Source organism: Triticum urartu, chromosome 4A, assembly GCF_056163025.1.
Source record: "Triticum urartu cultivar PI428250 chromosome 4A, HENAU_Tu73, whole genome shotgun sequence".
NCBI classification, from domain to species: domain Eukaryota; kingdom Viridiplantae; phylum Streptophyta; class Magnoliopsida; order Poales; family Poaceae; genus Triticum; species Triticum urartu.
This window is the reverse complement of record NC_141876.1, coordinates 610,825,367-610,847,885: the sequence shown is the minus strand read 5'-3', so window position 1 is coordinate 610,847,885 and position 22,519 is coordinate 610,825,367. Positions and strand designations below refer to the sequence as shown.

Genomic DNA, 22,519 nt, shown 5'->3' with positions numbered 1-22,519 from the left:
AAAAGGACCGGAGAGAGTAATATAGATGCCACTAATCAATTCCTTCATAGAAAACATTTTCTTTGTACGAAAGTTTCACTATTATAACCTTATTATCCTTGCATATTTAGGATGGTCCTCTGCTCTTTGCGGGCTTTGTGTTGTGTGGCATCCCATCCATAGTTAACCGTCGCTCGCACGCACACGACCGGCAGGCAGGGCGACAAGGAGCGGCCGAACCACACTATCCTAATCGTCAATCATCATCACGACTTTCCACCCAATCACAATCACGTGCGGGCCCACCCACGCACACACACGGACAGGGGCATTTCCGTCACCCAAATCTATCTCCTTCCACTTCCACCCACACACACAGTCGCCATCGCCACTCCTCTCCGACCCATCGCTCTCCACCACTCCACGCGCCCCCCCGAAACAATGGCGGCCGACGACGCCGACGACGCGCCGCCGACCAAGCCCCCTCCCCCGGACGCCGACGGCGCAGGCCAGGCCGGCGCCGAGGCCCTGGCGGCCTACCTGGGCGTCGCCTTCGCGCTCTTCCTCGCCTCGCTCCCGGCCGGCGCGCGCCACGTGGCCTCGCTGCAGTCGCGGGGCCGCATCCTGGCCACGCGCCTCCTCGCCACCGAGGACCAGCTGCGCCAGCTGCGGGCCCGCCGCCGCGAGGACGCCCGGGCCAACGCGCGCGCCGCCGAGATCTTCGCGGGCCACCGCGCGTCCTGGGCCGAGGCCGAGCGCCGCCTGCTGGCCCGCGCCGCGGCCGCGGCCGACGAGGCCGCCTCCCTCCGCGCGCGCCTCGCCGACGCCGAGGCCCAGGCCGCCGCGCTCCGGGCCCGCGCCGACCGCCTCGAGCGCGACGCCGCCGACCGCGACGGGCTGCTCAACGCGCTCCTCGCCGCCACGGGCAACGGCGCCGGGCAGGACGAACCCGGTGCGCGGCAGCACCAGCGCGCGCCGGATCCGGCCGAGGGCTACGGCGACACCGACGCGGAGGCCCTGGCCGCGGCCGCCGCGCTCTACGCCCAGCAGCGCCAGCAGCAGGACGGCTTCGGCGGCGGCGACGACTTCTACACCTCCTCCTCCTCGTCCTCCGCGGCGGCGGCGTCGGGAATGCCGCCCTGGATGGACTCGCGCTCCAAAGGGTGGCAGGTAAGCCGACAAAAAGTTCCCCCCTTTTCCCCCATTGACCTCTCTTCTGCCATGATTCCACCATGGAAGTGCGTGTCTCCTACTATTACTACTGAATTAAACTCTGAAGAACGCAAAATTATTAATGTCAACCGATGGACACTCCATCGAATCCGGTTCTGCTTTTAAACATCATAAAATCATCCTGAAGACCACTCCTCCTACATTATCCTGGTAGAAATTTGTAGTAGAAACACCTCGCTTAATTGCAGATTTTGCCCGTGCTCCTATCAGTTCTGTTTGGCTGATGCTCCATGCTAAAAACATTATCCTGCACTGGTAGGTCTGCATACACATTTTTCCAGGAGTGATAGTGATAGTGATAGTGATAGTGATACCCCTGAATCTCCATGAGCAAAGTGCCCTGCATGTCGTACCCACACAATACAACAGACAAATGACCACTTTGACAGCAGCCCCTTGGATCAATTAGGATGCCGGCACTGTTTCTGTGGGGTGGGGGCACCCTTGCATCTGCATCCAACACACAATCTCATCTGGCCCATTTCTAGACCTATCTATGGTCACAGATTTCCTGGTGCTGGCCATGGTAACAGTGACCTGTAAGATGACTAGTCCAGTACTGCACCAAGATCATCATAGGCTGCTGGCCATAGTTTTTAGCTCTGTCTCTTCTTGCTATAATCATGTATTACCTCAGACTAAATTCTATGTACAAGTCTGGGTTTGGGGTGCCTTGTTGAGCATGTGGATAAACTACTGCCAAACATCAGTGCATGCCTTCTATGACTGCATATGCTTATTTGATTCTGTTGTTTCATTGGGTGCACACTGGATATGTGCGCAGCATTTCTACTTCCACTGATTTGTTGTGTCAAGGATAGCAGTTTACGCTTTGTTTCGAAACAATTGGAAGAAGACTGTTTTGAAATAGTTTGACAACGATTTGAATTAAAGCATCGAAAACTCTTGTTTTGAATCCACACTGTCCTTTTGGTTGCCCTTTCTATAGTACATAGCCTGCAAAGCTGCCATTAAGGCTATCAACCATATTGTGAATTTGTCCAAACGAGTTGCGATGCCGTAGCTCAAACGTGATCTACAAGAACTAGTGATGCTTGGTGAACCGAAGGTTAAAAGAATGTGTTGACATGGGGAGATCAAGTGGACACATACCAGCGGTATCTCGAGGTATCCAAAGAATAGGAGCTATGAGGGGACACTCTAATTTGGCTTTGCTTTGTATAGAGTACATGGTGGGCTATAAGACTAGGAGGACAGAGACAACATTTGTGGAAACAACTCAACCAATTGCAGATTTTCCCCATGCTCCATGATATCTCAACTTATCAGTTTTGTTTGGTTGATGCACTCTGCTGTGGTAGGTCTGCATACACATTTTCCCTGAATCTCCACGAGCAAAGTGCCATGCATGCCGTACCCACAATAGAACAGACAAATAACCACTTTGAAAGCAGCCCCTTGGATCAATTAGGATACAGGCACTGTTTTTGTGGGGGCGCCCTTGCATCTGCATCCAACAAAGAATCTTGTCTGGCCCGTTTCTAGACCTATATGGTTGTCAGATACTCACGGGCATCCTGCTGTTTGCTCATGGTAACAGTGCCCTGTAAGATGAGTAGTTGAGTACTGCACCAAGATCATCATAGGGCTGCTGACCTTAGTTACTGACTTACTGTACAGGATGAACACCCACGTTTTTTTAGCTATGTCCTCCTCTCAGCATAATGCCATGTCATGTATTCCTTCAGCCTATTTCTTATGTACAAGTTTTGGTGCCTTGTTGAAACATAGATAAACCACACAGCAGTTCATGCCTTTTTTGACTGCATATGCATTTATCGAAGAGAAAGTTCATGCCCATATCAAGCGGAAAAGACACAAACTACAGCTGATCCGCCCTTCACGAGTAATTTCTTATTTGATTCTGTTGTTTCGTCTAGTACTCATTGGACGTGTACGCTGCATTTCTACTTCCACTGATTTGCTGTGTCCAGAATGTTACTTGACAAAATGCTCAGAGGGGATACCTACAATTCCAAAAAAATTAAAATCCATCAGAGAGGGTAAGAATTAGAAGAAAAAATGTTTTGAAGTGGTTAGGCAATGATTTGAATCAAAGCATGAAAAACTGTAGTTTTTTAATCCACACTGTCATTTGGTTGCCTTTTATATATTACATAACTTTTAAAGCTGCCATTAAGGCTATCAACCATATTGTGAAACTGTCCAAACGTGTTGCTGTGCCATAGCTCAAATATGATCTACGAGAACTAGTGATGCTCTGATAACAGAAGGCTAAAAGACAATGTGGTTTTACATGGGCTGATCAAGTGGGCACTAGTGGTATCCAAAGGGTAGTAGCTTTGAGCGGACACTCAATCTTGGCTCTGCTTTGCATAGGGTTTTTTCACTCAGACATGAGAGGTGAGATCGATTATATGATGGAGACAGATGGAGGAGCAGAAAGTGTTGGGGGGCTAGTGGCTACAAGACTGAGAAAATAGGATGAGGATTGAAGGATGAGGATTGTTTGGTGATAGATGAGGCTGGGGTGGTGAAGGAGACACCATTAAGCTGATATTAGTTCTGTACTTTTGTAAACTGCAAATTCCTCAATGTTCCTATATCATCTAGTATGGCAACACAGATATGCACATATGCATTAGCTGTTTGCTATTGGTCTCATGTATGTCAAAACATTACATATATCTGCAATGATAGGATAATGGTGATCTTGCATTTCTTCGCAAAGGGAACGAACTTGGATTTTTGCCCCATATTTTGTTCATTAGCAGTGAAGGTATATAGATCTTATATGTATCTCGTAAGTTTGTATTGATCGAATTATTTTCGGACTTCCAAGTAACAAAATTCACTAGGTTAATTTCGTATGATCCAGATATAAAGGCTTATTCAGTCTTACAGCCTGTCAGCTCCTATGCTGTTTGTTCTTTGCTGTCTTAGTCTGTTCTTTCCTTTTGTATAAACTGCAAACTCTTTTCTTGACCTCTCCCTCCATATGCTTTGCCTCACTTTTCCCAAATCAACGTTAAGAGTGAGCTTGCTATTCGTCATTCAGTATTTACCTCTGTTCTCAACGGTGCAGAGTCAAAAAAGCAAGATAGGGAATAAAATCAGCAACCCACTTAAATATAGTCAACCGACTCAGTTAAGGACGATTCACTAGCTGATGCTGTTTCAGTTCAAGTGATTATCTAGTTCTGAGAAATTTGATTCTTCGTTTTTGATAGGGTTATGCCGTGGCTGGCAGTCAACCTACTTGTTTTTCTGGTTATTGTCTCAAGGATTCTTGATGTAAAACTTTTCTTGCTTGCTCATATTGTTGTGTCACAGTTAGCTAGAGCATTGTTGGATTGTAACTTGTTTTGCCCCTATGGTCACTCAGTTTTACTTGCATCTTGCAGGACATGAAGTATGAATCAGTTGAGTCAATGTACAACACAAAGCTTGCTGTACCACGGTGAGTATTTAACTGAGGCAAACATTTTTGTGAAGCAGCAACCAAATAAATGCTACTTGTTTCCTCTCATTTCTAAACCATCTTTTTCACCAGGAGAGAATCACCTTGGAAGGTGGATGTGGAATCGTCAGGAGTTCCTGCAAAGCTCCGGCTGCTTGAGCAGGAGTTAATTAATCTGGAGAAGGTTGGAGATGGAGATCTATCCAAGATCCCGTTGGTGATGAGGAAGCAAGTAAAGAGATACCAAACTCTTGCTGGGAAGATCGATGATCTTTGCAAACGGATGGTAGGTTTCATCATCTGACATGGCATATGCGTACTGCTCTCGCAAGGCACATGCAGTCTATATAACCTAACTTGGCTGGTAGTACCGCATCACTGTTATTTAAACGCATCATCCAACATATGATGTGATTAACATCCTTGTGACCTGACTATTGATGCATTGCTAAAGCCTAAAGGTAAACACAGGAATGACCTCAGTGCTATACTAGCTTGTAAGCTAACTGTTACACTAGTTCATAGAAGTAGGAGATAGTTTCATATTGGGGCAATTGTTTCCTGGCTCTATTGCATGACTCTTGAGGCAGTATAGTATTACTTCTTCCTATTGCTATTTAACCGGCTGCAATAAGAAAAACTAACCTATTATCTATTTGTGCAGCAAGCTAATGACCCCTGTGATTCAACACTCAACTCGGAGTTGAGAACACAGCGGCAAACAGAGTACTTGCTGGAAGCATTCCACCTTCAGCACCGAGCAGCTGAAACAAGGCAGAAGCTGGGCACAGTGCAAGCAGAGACCGCGAAAAGCAGCTTCTGCGATGAGCTGCCAGCAGAAGCCAAAGTGAGCACAAGAAGAGCACTAAGTGCAGTCAGGAACAATTTCAAGGAAATCCAGCGAAGCCTAGAGATTTGGCTGGCGAGGATCCTCGGAGACCTCGAGGGCATGCTGGCGAGGGACGGGGCATCCCGGATAAGAGAGTACATTCTGTCCCCCTACGCGTCTGCTGTTCGATGAGCGCGGCTCTGATGGAGTGTTTTGACTTAATTCACGATGTGTGCACTACATTGATGTGCCGTCGTCAGGTAAGTTACCAAATGCAAATCCAGCATGTGAAGCCTATCTGCCTATGGCCGCCCCTTGTGTTCTTAGTTGGTATTCTTGCAACCCCTGGCAAATGTGAAGAGGGGTGATCTAAGACCACGTCAAACCTCAGATCACATTTTGATCCAACCCTCCACAATCCCATCTCTTTCACCTCTCAGTATCAAGGTTTGACACGGAATTCCGGTCATGTTTTAGATCACTTGTCTTCACATTTTATCAAGATAACTGTCAAGAACACCGCGTGACAAGGGTGCGTCCAGTTTGTAGCTCATTTGGGTAGCAGTTGTACATGTGGTATGTGCTTATGATTTCTGGTGGATTCATCATACTGTATGCCCGTATGTAGCACATTTCTTCCATGCACAGAATTGCACCAGTGTTGTTATTAATCTATAAGGTTATTACTGATCTGCGCACATTGTGATTGTTGAGCCAACATGCCACATTGCAGTGCTAGGATATTTTGTTATGTTTTTTGTATGCCTATCATTACTGCATAAATAAATAAAATAGACAGATAAAGATGTCTGGCATGCATAGGAAATGAGGATTAAGCATACTCAAGTCAAGCATTGTGACAGGTTCTCAACATGAACATGGTACACCTGCATTCATGCAGTGACAGTCCATCACAGCTCACATGGGCTGGGCATCATGGCACTGCCCTAATTAAACCCTAAATAAACATTTCTCTTTCCCCTCTCCCCCTCCTATCTCTCTCTCTCTCTCTCTCTCTCTCTCTCTCTCTTTCCCAGCTCCAACCCCAAACACAAACTAACTCCATATATACTTGTAATTAAGTGCCAGTAGTAGTATCAGATACTATTAATCTTTCCCCCTCCCTTGCATCACAAAGCTTGAAGCTTCAGAGTGAAAGTATCCCAGTTTTAACTTTTACCAATGGAGAAGATTCAGAGGTACTGCGCGTGTATCCTCTCCTTGTTCTCCTCCCACCACAGCTTGGCGTTCAGCTCCGCAAACTTCTCACGGCTGCAGGCAACACGATGATAATAAGTTTCAAGAACCCCAAAGAATCATCATCTGATCATGTGCTGGATTCAGAGAAGGAAATGAACGGGAGAGATTTGGACCTGAAGCGGACGCGCCGGAGCTCGCGGGCGCCGTCGGCGAGCTCGCGGACGGTGATGTACACGCCGGGCTCGTCCTGGATCACCCACTCCGTCACCTCCAGCTCGCTGGCGTTGCTGATGGACACGTCGTCCGGCAGGGACGAGGTGGTCGTCCTCGCCGGCTCCGGGAGGTCGGGCTCGTTCTGGCGCTGCGGGTGTGGCTGCTGCTGCTGCCAGGCGCGCTCCGACGGGTTGGACGACGACGGCGGCGGCGGGGACAGCGGGCCGCGGAAGCTGTGCTGCCGCGCCGCGCCGGCGCCGCCTGGGCCGGCGGCCGCTGCGGAGGGCTGCGGGCGGGCGAAGGCCGCGCCCCAGGCGATGCTCTCCGGCGCCGGCGACGGCGTCGCCGCCGGGCTCCCCATCGTGGAGCCCACCTGCGACTGCGAGTAGAACGACTCCCTCTGCTGCAAACAAATCCTTGAGCCTTAAGCAACGATGCACGACGATGGCGCCGTCGCCGGACAGACGGAGAGAGAGAGCGGGTGAGCGATGGTGACACTGACCTCGCCGTCGTCGTCCCGGGGCGCGTCGGGGAGCACCTGGCGGCTGAAGCGGCGGACGTTGTAGAGCTCCATGATGCGCTCGTTGTTGTCGCCCCACCACCGCTGCGCCTGCCACTTGTCGTACATCTCCCGGCTGAACCGGATGCGCTTCAGGTCGTTGCCGGCGCCGCCCGCCAGCGACACGAACGTGATCTGCACCCCGGGCTCCACCTGCGCCACCCACTCCCGCACCGCCGCCTCGCCGCCCGGGCCTCCGCCCCCGTTGGGCGGCCGCTCCCACGCCGGCGTGGAGCTCGCGCTCGACGCCGCCGTGCCGCCCCCGCCCCCGGCGCCGTGGCCCAGGTACGTGGCCGGGGGCACCGCCATGTCGTCCTGCACCACGCCCGGCCGGTAGTAGCCGCTCCGGTACAGGGACGTCGTCCGGCCCCTCGGCGGCGGCGAGCCGCCCCGCTTCGGCACCCCCTGCCTCTGCGTGCCTCCCGACAGCTTCAGCACCATGTCCTTGAGCTGCACCGTCCAACAAATTCAAAGTGTCAGAATCAAACATATGTTGAATCAATACAGAACACCATTGTTAGCGCAGCTGATGTTCATGCTTCAAATGCAACAGAGTTTGCAGCTAGCTCCAGACCAAAATTCAGAGATGCATACTACTTACTCCTAGATTGTAGCAACTGCAGGACTGCATCTCTCTCAGTGATTCAAAGACTCTAAACTATAATTAACAACCAAACAGAACAGTCTCCAAGCAACTGCTGAAGATTCTGCAGTGAACTTCAGGAAGCTCAGCTCAAGTGTTTCTAAACCTATCAATCCTGATCTTACTTTACTGTGCCATCTGGTGTGAAGTTCAGACGAACTGCATTCCACATGGCCATTTTATATATAATGCGGTCTCCGGTCAAATGTGAATGCTAGGCGATGCCGGCTCCTGATGCTGCGCCTTTAGGGGCCAGAGAAATGACATGTTCAAAGATTATGTTGCACTCCTCTGCTTTGACCTCATGGCCAGTCCCTCCACTGGTAAACACTCCTTTTTTCAGTTCAGACAGCACCAATGTCATGTTTGTTGCTTTCACTCACACAACAGCTTGCTACTAACTGTTGGCTAGCTGTTTTACACTTGCTAGTTAGTAATTCATGACAGTATGTGGTGAATTCTCACCCTAATCAAAGGTAATTAAGTAAAATACCACATGGTCACTACACTAGTACAATGTTGCTCTCTGCATCTAGCTTAGATAGGGCCAGTTGAAGCAAGCAAACAAGGATGGATTCTCTGACCCATTTGCTTTCCTTTTTGTTCTCTTTAACCACACACATACTATAGTCTATAGAAACATACCTCTGTCCATGGTGTTTTTTCAGTCTCCTGTATGTTTCATCTACAGTCAGATTTGGCCCCTTTCATGATAGCACTAGCACCCATCTTTTGATGCATCCCCCTCCCTGACCTCTTTTATCAGGCAAAAGATAAAATTTAAAAATTGAAGATCCCCACACAGCACAGCACAGAGCTGGGGATTGGATTCTTGCCTTGCTGCTGGAGGCTGCAGCAGCAATATGCTTGGCACATCCCTGTCTATCTGTCTGTCCATCCATCTAGGCCAGGGGATCTCTTTCGCATTCTCTCCTTTTGAGAAAGCATGCATCCTTGTACATCAATCTACCCGACTATGTACTATCTTGTATGGGGATGAGTCATCTACATCCACTTTCTTTTTCCATTCAAAAAGAGAAGAAAAGAAAAGAAAAAGAAAAGGAAAGAACAAAGGAGGAGCCAGATATGGGAGGAAGTTTTGAAGTTGATCAAAGCTTCTTTGTGACAAAAGAAGAGGGGGAGGAATAGTCCATGGCCGCTCTTTGATCGTTTAGAAAGAAGCATCTGAAGACATGTATGAATAGATAAACGTATGGTTGATCATTTGTATTTGCTTAAAGCTTGTGCTTTGTTCCAGGAATCCCTCCGCGCACATTTATATATATATGAAACCATAGTGCATCCTTCCACATCGATCTATGCGTTTATCTCATATGGGGATGGGAGTGGGACATCTGCATGAGCTCTTTTCTTTTGTCCAAAAATAACATAAAAGAAACTAAGAAAGGCGTGTGGGTGTTGTGAGCGAGAAGGTTTTGAAGGTGATCAAAGCTTCTTTGCCACACAAAAGAAGAGGTGGAATGAACTCTTTGTTGCATGCATCTGAACACATATTTTAGAAAGAAGCATCGGAACACATATTTTAGAAAGAAGCATATTTATATATAGTATGGAGTGGATGATTTTTGTATGTGCCTTTTGCTTTGTTCCAGGAAACCCTCCACAAGGAGATGACACAAAGTGAAAGGTGGTTGTATCTAAACCATATAACTGTGTATGCATGTATGGTTGCAGCAGCAGTGCAGGCATGATGCCATGGCCTACACTGTCTCCATCTGTTCCCTGATTTTGACCAGGCCATCTTTGATTAACTTGCTGTGTAGTCTAGTTTGAATTTATTTTTTCCGAATGTCTTACTGCGGCTCATTAAAGAGTTAGCTCAAAGAGCACGTACTTAATTAGCCAGTGACCTTGGCTGGCTGGGGTCAAGGATTCAGAAGCAGAAAAAGGCAACGATCCAATGTGTGGACTGTTGACAAGAGATAAGCAGTTAACCAAGTAGTGAATGCGGCTACTACATCTTGTGTGGACTGAAGGTTTGACCGGCAGCGATGATGAAGAATGAAGCAGATGGACGGCTGAAAATGCTTGCAAGTTGAATTGAAGTGGACGTTGGCCGGTGAGAAAAGGAAAAGTGGCGCCACGCCATACATGTACGTAGTATGTAAGTACTCCCTTTGTTCTCTTAAATACAAGTCTTTATAGAGATTCTAATATGAACTACATACGGATGTATATAGACGTAGTTTAGAGTGTAAATTCACTCATTTTGCTCCGTACGTAGTCCATATTGAAATATCTTAAAAGACTTATATTTAGAAACGGAGGGAGTACGTATGAATGTGGGCTTTGAATGTAGAGGCACGAAGAGATATTCGTCTGGCTGTGTGGCTGTGTGTGTGTGTGTATGGTATGGTACGGTAGTAGTGTACTATAGTGGGGGTCATATATTAACAAAAAGAGAAGGAGAATATATAAAGAGGGTGAGGGTGCAGAGGAGAGGAGGTGGCAGAAACTTTGGCATGCATGCAGTGCGCTGCTGTGCTTGGCATTGGCGTTGGCGTTGGCGTTGGCATGGCATGTATGCTTGCACTTTGCCCAAAGAGAAAAGAGAAAAGACCTCTCCCTCCCTCCTGGTATTCTGATGGTTGGATGGATGCGTTTCTTCTTTCTTCTTTTCTTTTTCTTTTTGGCACTCGCTGATGAGTGGCGATTAAAGCCGTCGATGAGCAGCGTCGATCGCAGCTGATCCGATTAAAGGCACGTAACACTTACAAGCTAAAGAAGGCAGAAATGGAATACTACAAGGTTGAAGAAAAACCAACCCAGCAGCACCTGCAGCTGCATGATAGGATAGTTTGCAGCTCTTGGTATCCATATGTAACTGTAACGCAACGCAGCAGCAGTGTAGTGTAGAGCGAGAGAGGTTGCTAGCTGCACCGGTCGGTCGTCCTGGCGGCCGTAGCAGCATGCATGCACTAGTGTGGACAGGGACATGCATGGTCCATATGGAGCCCACGGCCGGCCGTGTAGCCGTGTAGCTCTAGGTGCAGATGGATGGATGGATCGGACATGGACATGTGCGTGCATCGGGATTGCCGCCTACACGCACAGTCTCATGCAGTGTAGTAGCTCCAGGACCAACCAGGCAGAGAGGTAGGTGTAGAGGCTGGACCGGAGAAGAAGATAGCCAGCCAGCCAGCCAGCCATGATTCCATCGGTCCCTTCCTCGCTGATCCACACCTCCACACCATGCGCGCGCACGGGTCCCCCTCATAGTCATACTAGCATAGAATAGCTTGCTTGCTCCCCGCATCGGGGGCCGGGCCGCGACGGTCGGAAAGCACAGACCGGCCGGCCGGCCGCGTAGGGGGTGGGGGTAGGACGACGACGACATGTCCCTGCTGTCTCTCTGTCTGTCTGTGCATATGATATGCCAAACACGAAAGGAAAGCGACGCCACGCGCGCAGAGCAGCTAATCACTACCGCCGCACCACTAGACCAACATCATCATCACCATCATCAACCGTGTCCGTCTCACTTTAACAAATAAAACTAAAGCTACATGTTTGCTCCTACTGACTACTCTACTTGTCATGCATGTTGGCTTGAGATTGAGAGGACACCGTTTCAAGTTGAAAACCCACAAAAGAAAGAATACTTGTCCAAACATCTGTTGCCATGGGTGGGTGCTTCGGTCGACCGATCAACAACTACTGTTGCATGTGTGTGTGTGTGTTGGTGTGTGCCGTGCGTAGCGTACGTGTGTTTGCCGCACGTACATACTACTTCCTCCGATCCAAAATACAAGGCGTTTTTGGTTTTGGTTTAAATTAGGAGCACAAAACAAGCACCAAGAATCGATATACTCCCTCCGTAAAGAAGGACGGGGTCCCTGTATGCATCTTGAACAAATTTGAAGAGAGAGATCAATCAACTTGAACAAAAATGCATGCATCTTACCGGTAGATTCCACGTACAAACCTAGCTAGCTAGATGCATCAGCATGGCGCTGCTGGAGCAAGCGAGGGAACCGACCACCGCATGCAGGGACGGGACGGACGACGTACCTGGGAGGTGAGCGACTTGACGGGGTCCCTGCATGTCGGCGTGTCCCTGTCGCCGCCGGCGCCGTCCCGCTCCCTCTCCCGGCCGCCGCCGCCTTCTTCCTTGTTGACGCACGCGATGCAGGCCAGCATCTTCCCCCCCTCCCGCTCTTGGCCTCCCTTCTCTTCCACCAGCTGGGTCAGCCTCTCCTCTTCTTGCTACTTTCGAATATGGATCCCCACACCCCGCTCCACTCGGCACTCTGCAGCGGCAGCGGCCTGATGGCTGTATATATATGCCCCCTCACTGGGACTGGGACTGGGACTGGGATGGATGGATCCGCTTGTAGCTTGAGTATATGGAGCTGTGGAGTGGAGTGGAGTACTCTACTGCGCAGTGCCGCACTTTATATATACTCTACTACTACTACTACTAGCAAGGAAAGGATAGAAGGATGGATGGCGTGCGTGTCTCTCTCTCTCTCTCTCTCTGCTTTGAGGCTTTGAGCGTCCACTGAGCTGAGCAATGCGCAATGCAGAGTTGCAGACGCGGCTAAATAAGCTAGTACCTCGCTGCTGAGTAGGAGTAGCACTTTAATACTCGTGGTGCGCGGGGGCAACTGTTACCTCGCGGTTAAAAAAGACAATAGCCTTGCTCTTGCTAGGATCGATCGAATAGCCAGCTGCCTTCCTTCTGCTATTGCTGCTGCCTGTGCTGTGATGGCCTGCCTCATACTACGACATGCAACGCACCACTCTACTTTTTCGTGCTTTGGTGCCATCGACGACGCGACGCAGCCTTGCTCATGAATCATCCCTCGCTTTCTCTTTATTTCCTCCTTATCGATCGCTCCATGGATCGGTCCGCGTGCTCCGATCTGCATCTGCTTCGATCCATTCCACGATCGCGCGTGCTGCATGCAGAGATGGAACACCGGCCGGCCTCCATGGTCGAGGTCTTAGGAGGTACCAGTACGATGACGAGCGCGCGAGCCCACACATGCATGTAATCTCTTTCGTCTGCTACGGCCGGCTGCTTTGCTCTTTGTGCTGGTCGGCCGCTAGCTGTATCTATGTGCCGCCGTTGCAGTGGTGTACAGTACTAGTGGAGTACGTACGCTGGGCCTTTGTCGCCACTACATCCATGTCTTCTTCCTTCGCCAGCGCCGTACCGTACGTCCCTCCGTCCATCTCTACAGCACGGTGCTGTCGACTCTAGCTATTGCTGGACACCGTCGCACCCTACACGAGGACTGCCGACACGCGCGTACATGTCTCGCCTTCGTGGGCAGCAGACCCAAATGTTCAAACGTACTGTACTTACTAGCACAATGGCAACCCTTTTAATTTACCGCCCACCCCACACACATACGCCCTGCCTCCCTCAACCCCTCTAGATGTGTCAAGCCGAGCTCGCAGGCGGCGTGGCGGCGGTGGCAATCCGTGGTAGGGAGATGCCATGCGTAGCACACCAGCCGCAACTGTGACGACGACGACCCAAGAGCAAATCGAATGGTAACATAGAAAGCTTAGGGTTGGGTGGGGGAGGGGACACTCACGATGAAGAAGACAATCGCATCACAAACATATAGGGTTTGGGTGAGGCGGTGGCGGTTTGGCATTGTTGCCGGCCAGCTACCTAGGGGGGGAGAGGAAGACGATCGGTTGGTTGACGAGCAAGCGCGGCCGCAATCAAAGAGTTTTAACCAACATTTCAAAAGAAGTTTTGGGTGCACAAATGTTTAAGCAATGGCAATCCTGTTAATTTACCACCCACCCGACGCACATACGCCCGCCTCCCTCAACTCCTCTAGATGTGTCAGTCGTAGCTCGCACATGGTGTGGCGGCGACGGCAATCCGCGGTAGGGAGATGATAGGCGACAGGCGTAGCTCACTAGCGACGACGAAGAGTAAAGCAAATGGTAACAGAGAAAGCTTATGGTTTGGTGGAGGGGTCGGAGAGGGGGGGGGGGGGGGGGGATGAAGAAGACGATCGCCTCACAATCATAATATAGGGATTGCGTGAGGGGGTGGTGGTTTGGTATTGTTGCCGGCCAGTTGCTTGGGGGGAAGAGGAAGACGATCGGTTGGTTGACGAGCAAGCGAGACCGCAATGACATGAGAGTGACCATACATGGAGAAGGTGGGAGCTTGTGGCGGTAGGACTAGAGGATAAGAAAGGAAACAACAATACTAGGGTTAAATGAAGATGCATAAATAAAACTGCTAGAAGGAGATCAACGGGCTTATGAAAAAGTAACCTAGGAAATATAAAAAACACACCAAATGAGCCGCGGTTAGTATTGTGGTGTCTTTTTTTATAAAACACCCTAATATATTAATTAATTAATTAATTAAAATGTTCTTACAATCATCCATGGCGCCATACAATGCGGAAAACTATTAAGCAAAATATCATGTGTTTTATTAAAAAAAACTAAACTTAGCAATCTCATGGGCTACCACATTGGCATGGCGATTGATCTTAATTAACTTGACCCTCTGCAGCAATTTCGAGGTGTTGAGCGTAGATCAATGAGCAATGACCTGTGAAGATTTTAATTCAATAGGAAAGACATCATAAACGCACAGTTAGTCTCCAGTATAATAGGTGAATGAAGGGTCATACCGATATATAGACCGATGAGGCACGTCTTGAGCTCTGCTTCAGTGACGCCAGTATCAGTGGCGGAGCGTGAATCAAATATTAGGAGGGGCCAAATGAGTGTATATGGCATAGAAAAGGCTAGGATGATCAGAGACGCCGGACGATTAGTAGAGCAATTAGCAGATAAGTAAGTGTATTTGGTAAATTTTCCTTTTGGAAGGGGGGGCCAGGGCCCGGAATTGTCCCCACTACGCTCCGCCACTGGCTAGTATTGCTGTGAATTAAACTAATCCCATTTGTCCAACTAAGCTTTACCTACTTCAGTGTTTGCTCGTCCAAAATTTTCCTACTTTCATGCCTACAAAATTTACAATGTAAATAAGAAGAACATGACATGGTTTTTCAGCCGCAATTGGTCAGTTGCCCTAGAGCTGGTGGTTAAGTTAAACTTTTCCAGTCTTTTCCTCTAACTTTCACTATAATTCTTTTTACGGAAACTTTCACTCTAAATGTTGTGATTAACTTAATTATTGGTGTTCATTCTTTGAAGAAAACACTAGTATGTTCTCAGTTCTCTAGCAAGCTGGGTCCAATCTGAAAAAAGGGACAATCATTTTTACACGACCTGCATGATCAGGCCAGCCGGGAACATGGATGAGTACACATGTAGGTAGTTTGGCGATGCATGACGGCATGCACGCACTCCCTATATCATCCCTACATTACATCCATCATTGGCATGCACAAAAGAGCCGGCCTGCCACTCCACATATATTCATCGTGCGTGCGTGCGTGCGCTCTGGTAGATCATATCTCTAGCTAATGTCCGGACGCTTCCTCCACTTAATTGCAACTGATTATTGTGCCCCCATCATGCCATGCATGCATGCACGCTTAATTCGCCCGCTCTAAAATTAAGATTAACTGCTGTGAGTGCATGAAAGTCGTGGACTTCACTTCACAAGCTGGTAATTAAAGTAGTAAGTGGACACAAAGTTAATGAGCATATGCATCGCACTTAAGTAGTACATACAGTCCGAGCCAAGCAAATTAGTGCGGTGATGGACATGCGTGCATCATTAGCTCAAGCGGCCGGAGCAAATGACAAGCTGGTGGTGGAAGCTACATACCATGGTTATCTTTGCTTGGTTTGTGAATTTATATACTTGGCACCATTTCTGTCATTTGAAACAAGTTATATGCACAAACTGTTCAGGGTTATTTTATACTATCATCGTGCTAAAGAATTGCCTGTTAGAAAGTAAAATACATCACGCTAAAGAATTGCCGGTTAAGGAAATAAAAAAGACATCAGCTAAAGTAATGCATGTTACGAAAATAAAAAAGACACAATTAGATGACCAAGGACGATACATATCCCAACCATTTACTCCAAAATAATAAAGAAGAGCATGTAACATGTTTCAACACTCACGTTCAAGTCTAGGCTAGCTCCTCGGGGGGCTTAGATGTGGGACCAGTGTAGGGTGAAACTAGTGACGGATGCAGAAACAATTTTCAAGTGAAGGAATTTTTCAAACGATTTTGCACATATCTGAAGAAATTTTTCAAGGGAGGGCATAGATTAGTGATAGTACTGTGTTCTAACTATACTAGGAGCTAGATTAAACGAGAGGGCGGGGCGCGGGGCTTCACCACTGCTTCGCCGGTCCTTTGCACTTCTCGTCGCCGGCGTTGCTGTAGTCATCCGCGGCAGGAGGTGGGTCGACGTCGGAGCTATCAGAGTCGGAACCATCGTCGTCGGAGGAATCAGAGATGAAGATGCAGCCCTTCAAGCGTTGAACGATGCGGTCCTACTCGCGCTTGAGCTTGGCTACCCTCGCTGCCATCTCCCTTGCCCTCTGTCTCTTGTGGCAGGCGGCACGCGCCTCCGATTCTGGAGTCCGCTTCCGCAGCGTAGGCGGAGCGGGCACCAGAACCCACCGCTGCCCGCATGGAGCAGCGACCGAAGATGGAGGAGGCCGACGGACATGGTGGTGTCGATTGAGCCGCCCTCACCGATATGCGCGTGGGGTGGGAAGGGCTGGCGTCGGCGCTACGGCCGCGGGCGACAGGCGGCGTTGCACCGGAACCGGAGCTACTGCTCGTATCCACCAGTGAGCGATCCAGCGCAATATGGAGAGCCAGCTCGTCCTTGTCTCTGGAGTTGCTGTCGGAGCGGCTGCCGGCGCTGGACATGCTCGCCGATGTTCGGGAGTTGTCGGATTGGAGAAAGCGGAGCGGAGCGAGAAGTGAGGCTAGGGTTTGCTCCGGAGGTGGATTTTGTGGGGTAAGGGGTGGGCCAGTGGTGAACTGGGCAGACGTGGCGGACGCGTCCAGACCGCCTCATATTCACCCTATATTTGAGTTGAATATGAGAGGTGTCGGTTAGCCCAGATGTTTGAGAACGGTTTGAGGCGTTCGATTGTGTCGGTTTCTGGTGACCGATCATTACCTGTCTAGACGATTTGAAACGGGTTTGAGAGGTAACGGATTTAGGAACGAGTAGCGAGCAGTAGCATCTTGAGCATCGTGCCCCCCTCGAAGAAGTTGGAGACTGGCCGAGCAACGGCGTGCAAGCGAATACAGCATTGGTACATGAGATGTGACTGGAGTAGTGGTACGGCCGGATACGTACGTGTGCTATTCTTGCGACATTATGGAGGAAGAAGGTGACGCGGTCCGTCCGTCCGGTCCGGGGCCGCGCGCGCGTCGCAGTCAGGTCGGAGTACGGACATGACAGCGGCCGGCCCGGCCCGCCGCGACGATCGAGCGAGCACGGCGCTCCATCGGGGTCGGGGCGATCGAGATGACAAGAAGATGACCAGCTACTACTGAGGACCTAGACAATGGATGGAAGGTGGGCCCCACCCACCCACACTAGCGGTACCGGCCGGCGCGCAGCAGGCTCGGCTCCGACACAATGATGGTGAGGAATCTGGCTGTTCATTCCATGGCCCCGCTGGCGGACGGGTCTCTCCTCTCCGGCCGGCCAGCAGCTAAATTTCGTGTTTTGACCCTTTTTTTAAGCCTGTTCGAGATCTGATTTTAAGTTGATTTTTTTTTGAAATATGATACTTTTGCTACTGCCAGAGTCCATGGCGGTAGGGTCTAACAGCCTACCGCCAGAGACTTTGACGGTAGGAAACATCTCTACCGTCAAACGGGCTGGCGGTAGCCTGCACAACCCTACCGCCATTGTCCTGCTGCCTGTCATGACGAGCGGTAGGCACGAGCACGGCAGTAGGCTCGAGCACGCACTGTGTTCAATATTTAGACGGGTTTTGGCGGTAGGGCATGTAACCTTACCGCCAGGGTCCTTGGCGGTAGGCTGTTATACCCTACCGTCATTGTTCCTGGCGTTAGCAAAAATATCAGATCTCGAAAAAAATTTAAACTAGGATCAGATCTCGAATAGTTTTGAAAAAAAGGTCAAAACACCAAATTTAGCCCCGGCAAGCTGCGATTGAATTGAAGCCGGCCGCACGATGCCTGCTGCCTGCCATGACGAGCCATGGCTGCATGCACGCACGCACGGCTACCAAAGGCGGCCATGATGATGATGATGAGGCGAGCTCGCGCGCATGCATATGCATGGCCGCGTCAAAGTGACACATGCATTATACGGCCATGCGTGATCAATCCATCCATCGTAGCTACTGTTAGCTGGCTAGCTAGCTAGGTAGGCCGTGCGTGGCGCTGCAATCTGCACTGGGTACGTACGTATGTACGTGCCCACCAGCCTATGAAGCAAGGAAGAAGATAGCTCCATCGATCGGATGCGTTCGTACGTACTACGTACCTAAGACAAAGCCTATTACGTCCTAGCACCTTATTTCACTCAAGGTAACATACCGTGGATAGAGAAAGCACTACATTGTCGCAACTTTAACATTGTGCCGTGCATGTGCATGCATCATCTCTACTACTACTGCTGCTACTCTACTAGCCGATGGATCCATCCATTATCCATCACTCCGATTCGCCGGCCAGCTACCTAGCTAGCTAGCCGATGGATGGATCCACTTGCATGGCATGGCATGCGTCCTGCAGCTAGCACCATTGCGCGCGCGTGCGCCCATGCATACACAGTACGCCGCGTGCATGCGTCACTTGCGCCAGTCGATGGATCCATCGCCGGAACGAGTCCAGGCATGCAGATGCAGGGAAGAAGAAAGCGAAGAAGATCGATGGTATAGCACAGAAGAAAAGAGGGGAAGCAGAGTGGCGTCGATCGAGTGGATCGAAGCGGATCCCGGCCATTGTTTAGCGCGTGGCCATGCCCGTCCGTCTTGTTGAATGAATCCATGATCCATCAGCCTTGGCGCCCTTCCACGTCCGACGACCGGCGCCCAACGTCGTCTTTGTTTCTGTTTGGGTGCAAGTGGAAGCATGCAGCCGCTGCCGGCCGCCCGTACGTGTCGGCCTTACAAAAGAAACACAACCACGGATGCATGCGTGCATGAGACAAGCGACGACGACGACCGTACGTGGTACGTCAAAGCGAGTTGCACCCAACGAAAGGCATCTTCACCGTTGGCTCTTTTTTCAGATCCTTGTACCGTTGCCTCCTACGTGCTCATCCGTCTACTCGTATATCTAATCAAACTACGCCTTCATTTCATGTCTATTCATCTTCACCTCCATCCAACTAATCCGTGCATACTATCTATTTTTTCCGCTGCTGAGACCAAACTGGAAGTTCGACAGGGTTTGGCCTACATAGGGACGCAGACCGAAAGTATATGCAAATCTAATGCTTAATACCCTCGCTGCTGAGGTCAAAGATCGATGAGAAAGGCGATGTAGTAGGCCATTACGGAGCCATGAGTAGCGCCATCGAACAGCTTGATAGATTCAGCCTGGGTCTGCCCAGAGTAGTACTAGTGGAGGGTCCCTCGCCAAATTTAAAAAAACGTTCAAATCTTCAAAAGAAAACGTTCAGAATTTCAGAATTTGTTCCCTTCTTTCAAAAAATGTTCGGAATTTTCTAGTTAATATATGTTCATGTCTTTGAAAATGTTCGAAATTTGAATTTGTTTTCCATTTTTCAAAAAAATGTTGAAAATCTTTTAAACTTGTTCGGAAATGAGTACAAATGTTCGGAATTTCCAATTTTTTGAAAAGAAGTTTGGGATTTCAAGATTTATACAAAATTTGTAACATTGTTCAAAAACTTGTCACAATTTTAAAAATTCAAGTTCATAATTTTTTTCCTTGTTTTACGAAGAAAATCACAAAATTTCAAAATATGTTCAAAATTCTAATTCTTTTTGTGTTGTTCAAAAAACATTCTAGGATTTTAAAAAAATACATTTCTTCAGAAAAATGTGCATGTTTCCAAAATGCGTTGAAATATTAAAAAAAAACTATACTGTATTGTAAATGAGCATGTTACAATGAATGTACCACTGGATTGAGTTCGAAATGGCGGCATGCACCGCAACCACAAGCGTCACCTGCAAGCAAGCATGACGACCCATGCATATTACAGACAAGGCTCCCGATCAATGTAGCGACTTAACTACGGTGCTCGGGCTCACCTGCTCCCTAAATCTCTCTCGTTGGTTCTCGTATGGGGATTCGCATAATGTGGCCTGACAAGTCTGTGGTGGTACGTTTGTAAATCGTTATACAGCGCAGCAGGGTAGCTAACAGTGCGCGTACGTGGGCCAGAATCGTATGCGTGGACGTCCGCCCCAAGCGCGAGTCTGGCTGGTCCGTGGACCAGATCGTTTACTTTTAGGCCGAGCCGTGGAACAGATGTTAGGTACAGAGCCGTCTTCGATCAATAGCTAGACGGCGACTGACTGTTCGTGGTGCCGCTTCGATGGATAAGCAGAGGTCGTCCCCTGGGTGGGACCGCGCTGAACCCACAAACCCTTGCCCTCGGTGATCCTCGAAACAAAGCCGCCGCTGCGAGCAGCTATACTCCATCCCCACTGCCGTTCAAGTCTACGGCGGCTGAAGCTAACCAACAATGGAAGATAATGGCCTTGAGTTCCTTCTCGACGGGGTCGACAGGTAAGGGAACCCTTCCCAAATTGGAGATCTATGTATTTTTCCAGTTGCACTGAACATGGGTCAACGGCTGACAAATTGTGCGCCTCGACATGGCCATGCCTTTGCAGATTTCCCCTCCGTGAAGAATTCGCGAACATCCTAGACCACCGAGATCCGGTTCCTCTGGCGGTTCTCTCGTGGAATTGTGCGACAAGCGTTGAGCCGGCTCACTCAAACGTTGGGTCCGGATGCGGGCAGCGAGTTGGCGGCGTTAGCCAGGTGTGGGAAGAGGGCGGCGGGCGGCGAGGTCCGAACAGTTGACAGAGGGTGAATCCGGAGGCGCCAGGATGAACAATAAGTTGCGGTCTGAAACCATTGCCGTGCATCTAATATGATTTTTTGTTGTTGATTGCTAGTCCGTTTGTCGAACTACGTACTTTAATTGGCCGCCATGATCTCTGTGATGGAAAAGAACACTAGTTTTTGTTTTAGAACAAACAAAAACCACAGTTATGCTGAATTTTAGAAGCTGACAGAAGAGTAGTTACTGAAGTTGCGCGTGTCAAATAGGTACATGCATGATTCAGTAATCCTAACGAAATCAGAGCTGGGAACGCAAACTGTAGAACCCTGAGAAGTCAAGTTGTGGTTGAGAAAAAAAGAGTATGAGGCATGATTTTGTATTCCATGGCAAACCATCCATACATAAAATTGTCTTCCGTACTTACCCCACGTTTGCTTTGGGTACATGTCAACTTCTGAATGTGTTGAAAATATCTTTCTTCCAATAATGCAAGCATCCCACCATGCCAAATGTATTTTGCATCTGATATCCGACCCTCATTCCGTCTGCTTAGCTTAATAATTATGCGAAGTATGCCTTCTGCGCCTCCTCCCCTGTTCCCTCGTGTTGAAACTGACCAATGTTGTCTTTCTATGGAAATACAGGTTGCGTCTAGGGAGCGTGCTGCCAGACAGAACCCATTTCCTTCAAGAATGAGTGCCCTTGAGTAGTCAATTCACAAGTATGCGGAGAAACCAACAAAAATGTGTTGTTTGTCCTGAACTAGGACTAAGTTTCGATTCAATTTGAGGCGTATAATTTATACAATTTGTATTCATGGCAGATTGGCTTTGGAATAAGATATGGGAAAAGCAGATTGAACGCAGAGAGGACCAAATCAATGCAGGAGATTGTCTGCGTCTGCTCGGTAAATTCTTAAAGCCGCTTGTTCAAGTATATGAACTCAAAAAGAATAGTTGAATGTGTCACTAACAAAGCGTTTCTACTTTTTTTGGAAAACTGGGAAGCCAGAGGCTGAGAATAGCAGGTTGTGTAGATGCGAGTGACCTGCTTTGAGGATGTACATTTCTGAAAACCGTGTTTTGCTGTCACAGTTCATGGATGTACTTCACTTAGAAGAGATTCCTGTTAAGCATATTGTCAAGCGGTGGACCAAGGACGTGAAGAACATACTACCCTAGCACCTGATTCAATACCAGAAAGACCATTCAGTTAACTTGTCTTTCACGTGCAGACATTCGACGCTATATAGAAAGCTATGGATGTCATGATGATGGGGGATGCGAGTGCAGAGTCATTCGAGCACATGTTAGCTAGTCTGAATGATTGTTGGTTACTAGTGCACCGTTTGCAGAGAAGAGAGATTGTTTGGCTTTTGAGGACCGATTGGCAAAGGTCTTGCAGTCCCGGATAAGCAGAGGGGTTGGAAGGCCGACGGATACTGGAGAAGGCACCATACGAGGGTCTGAGCAAATGGACAAAGTTCTGCAGCTTCTG

General features: G+C 49.1%; 2 protein-coding genes across 5 annotated transcripts; one reads left to right on the top strand and one right to left on the bottom strand.

Annotated features, from left to right (window-relative positions):
* The first annotated feature begins 341 nt into the window (after positions 1 to 341).
* LOC147977316 (Ribonuclease P protein subunit P38-like protein) lies at positions 342 to 6,181 on the top strand. The gene is made up of 4 exons (XM_087519274.1): positions 342 to 1,149; positions 4,599 to 4,654; positions 4,748 to 4,940; positions 5,319 to 6,181. Exons 1-4 carry the CDS (start codon positions 421 to 423, stop codon positions 5,673 to 5,675), a joined length of 1,335 nt encoding a protein of 444 aa, XP_087375400.1. The 5' UTR covers positions 342 to 420; the 3' UTR covers positions 5,676 to 6,181.
* On the bottom strand, positions 2,550 to 12,642 carry LOC147977315 (protein Brevis radix-like 4). Of its 4 annotated transcripts, XM_087519276.1 has the most exons (5): positions 12,131 to 12,639; positions 7,399 to 7,905; positions 6,857 to 7,299; positions 6,664 to 6,755; positions 2,550 to 3,200 (listed from the first exon to the last, which is right to left on the bottom strand). In XM_087519276.1, the coding sequence occupies exons 1-4, from the start codon at positions 12,257 to 12,259 to the stop codon at positions 6,677 to 6,679; spliced, it is 1,158 nt and encodes a 385-aa protein (XP_087375402.1). In that variant the 5' UTR covers positions 12,260 to 12,639; the 3' UTR covers positions 2,550 to 3,200; positions 6,664 to 6,676. The 4 variants fall into 4 exon arrangements, with proteins under 4 accessions (XP_087375402.1, XP_087375403.1, XP_087375401.1 ...); XM_087519277.1 differs by lacking the exon at positions 2,550 to 3,200 and having other exon boundaries at positions 6,292 to 6,755; positions 6,857 to 7,296; positions 12,131 to 12,642; XM_087519275.1 differs by lacking the exon at positions 2,550 to 3,200 and having other exon boundaries at positions 6,292 to 6,755; positions 12,131 to 12,638.
* Positions 12,643 to 22,519: the final 9,877 nt, after the last annotated feature.

Coding starts and splice junctions, on each gene's coding strand:
- LOC147977316 (XM_087519274.1), top strand. CDS start 421: ATGGCGGCCGACGACGCCGACGACGCGCCGCCGACCAAGCCCCCTCCC. Junction 4,655..4,747: donor ACAAAGCTTGCTGTACCACG/GTGAGTATTTAA, acceptor CTTTTTCACCAG/GAGAGAATCACCTTGGAAGG. Junction 4,941..5,318: donor ATGATCTTTGCAAACGGATG/GTAGGTTTCATC, acceptor CTATTTGTGCAG/CAAGCTAATGACCCCTGTGA.
- LOC147977315 (XM_087519276.1), bottom strand. CDS start 12,259: ATGCTGGCCTGCATCGCGTGCGTCAACAAGGAAGAAGGCGGCGGCGGC. Junction 7,906..12,130: donor TCAAGTCGCTCACCTCCCAG/GTACGTCGTCCG, acceptor TGGACGGTGCAG/CTCAAGGACATGGTGCTGAA. Junction 7,300..7,398: donor CCCGGGACGACGACGGCGAG/GTCAGTGTCACC, acceptor ATTTGTTTGCAG/CAGAGGGAGTCGTTCTACTC.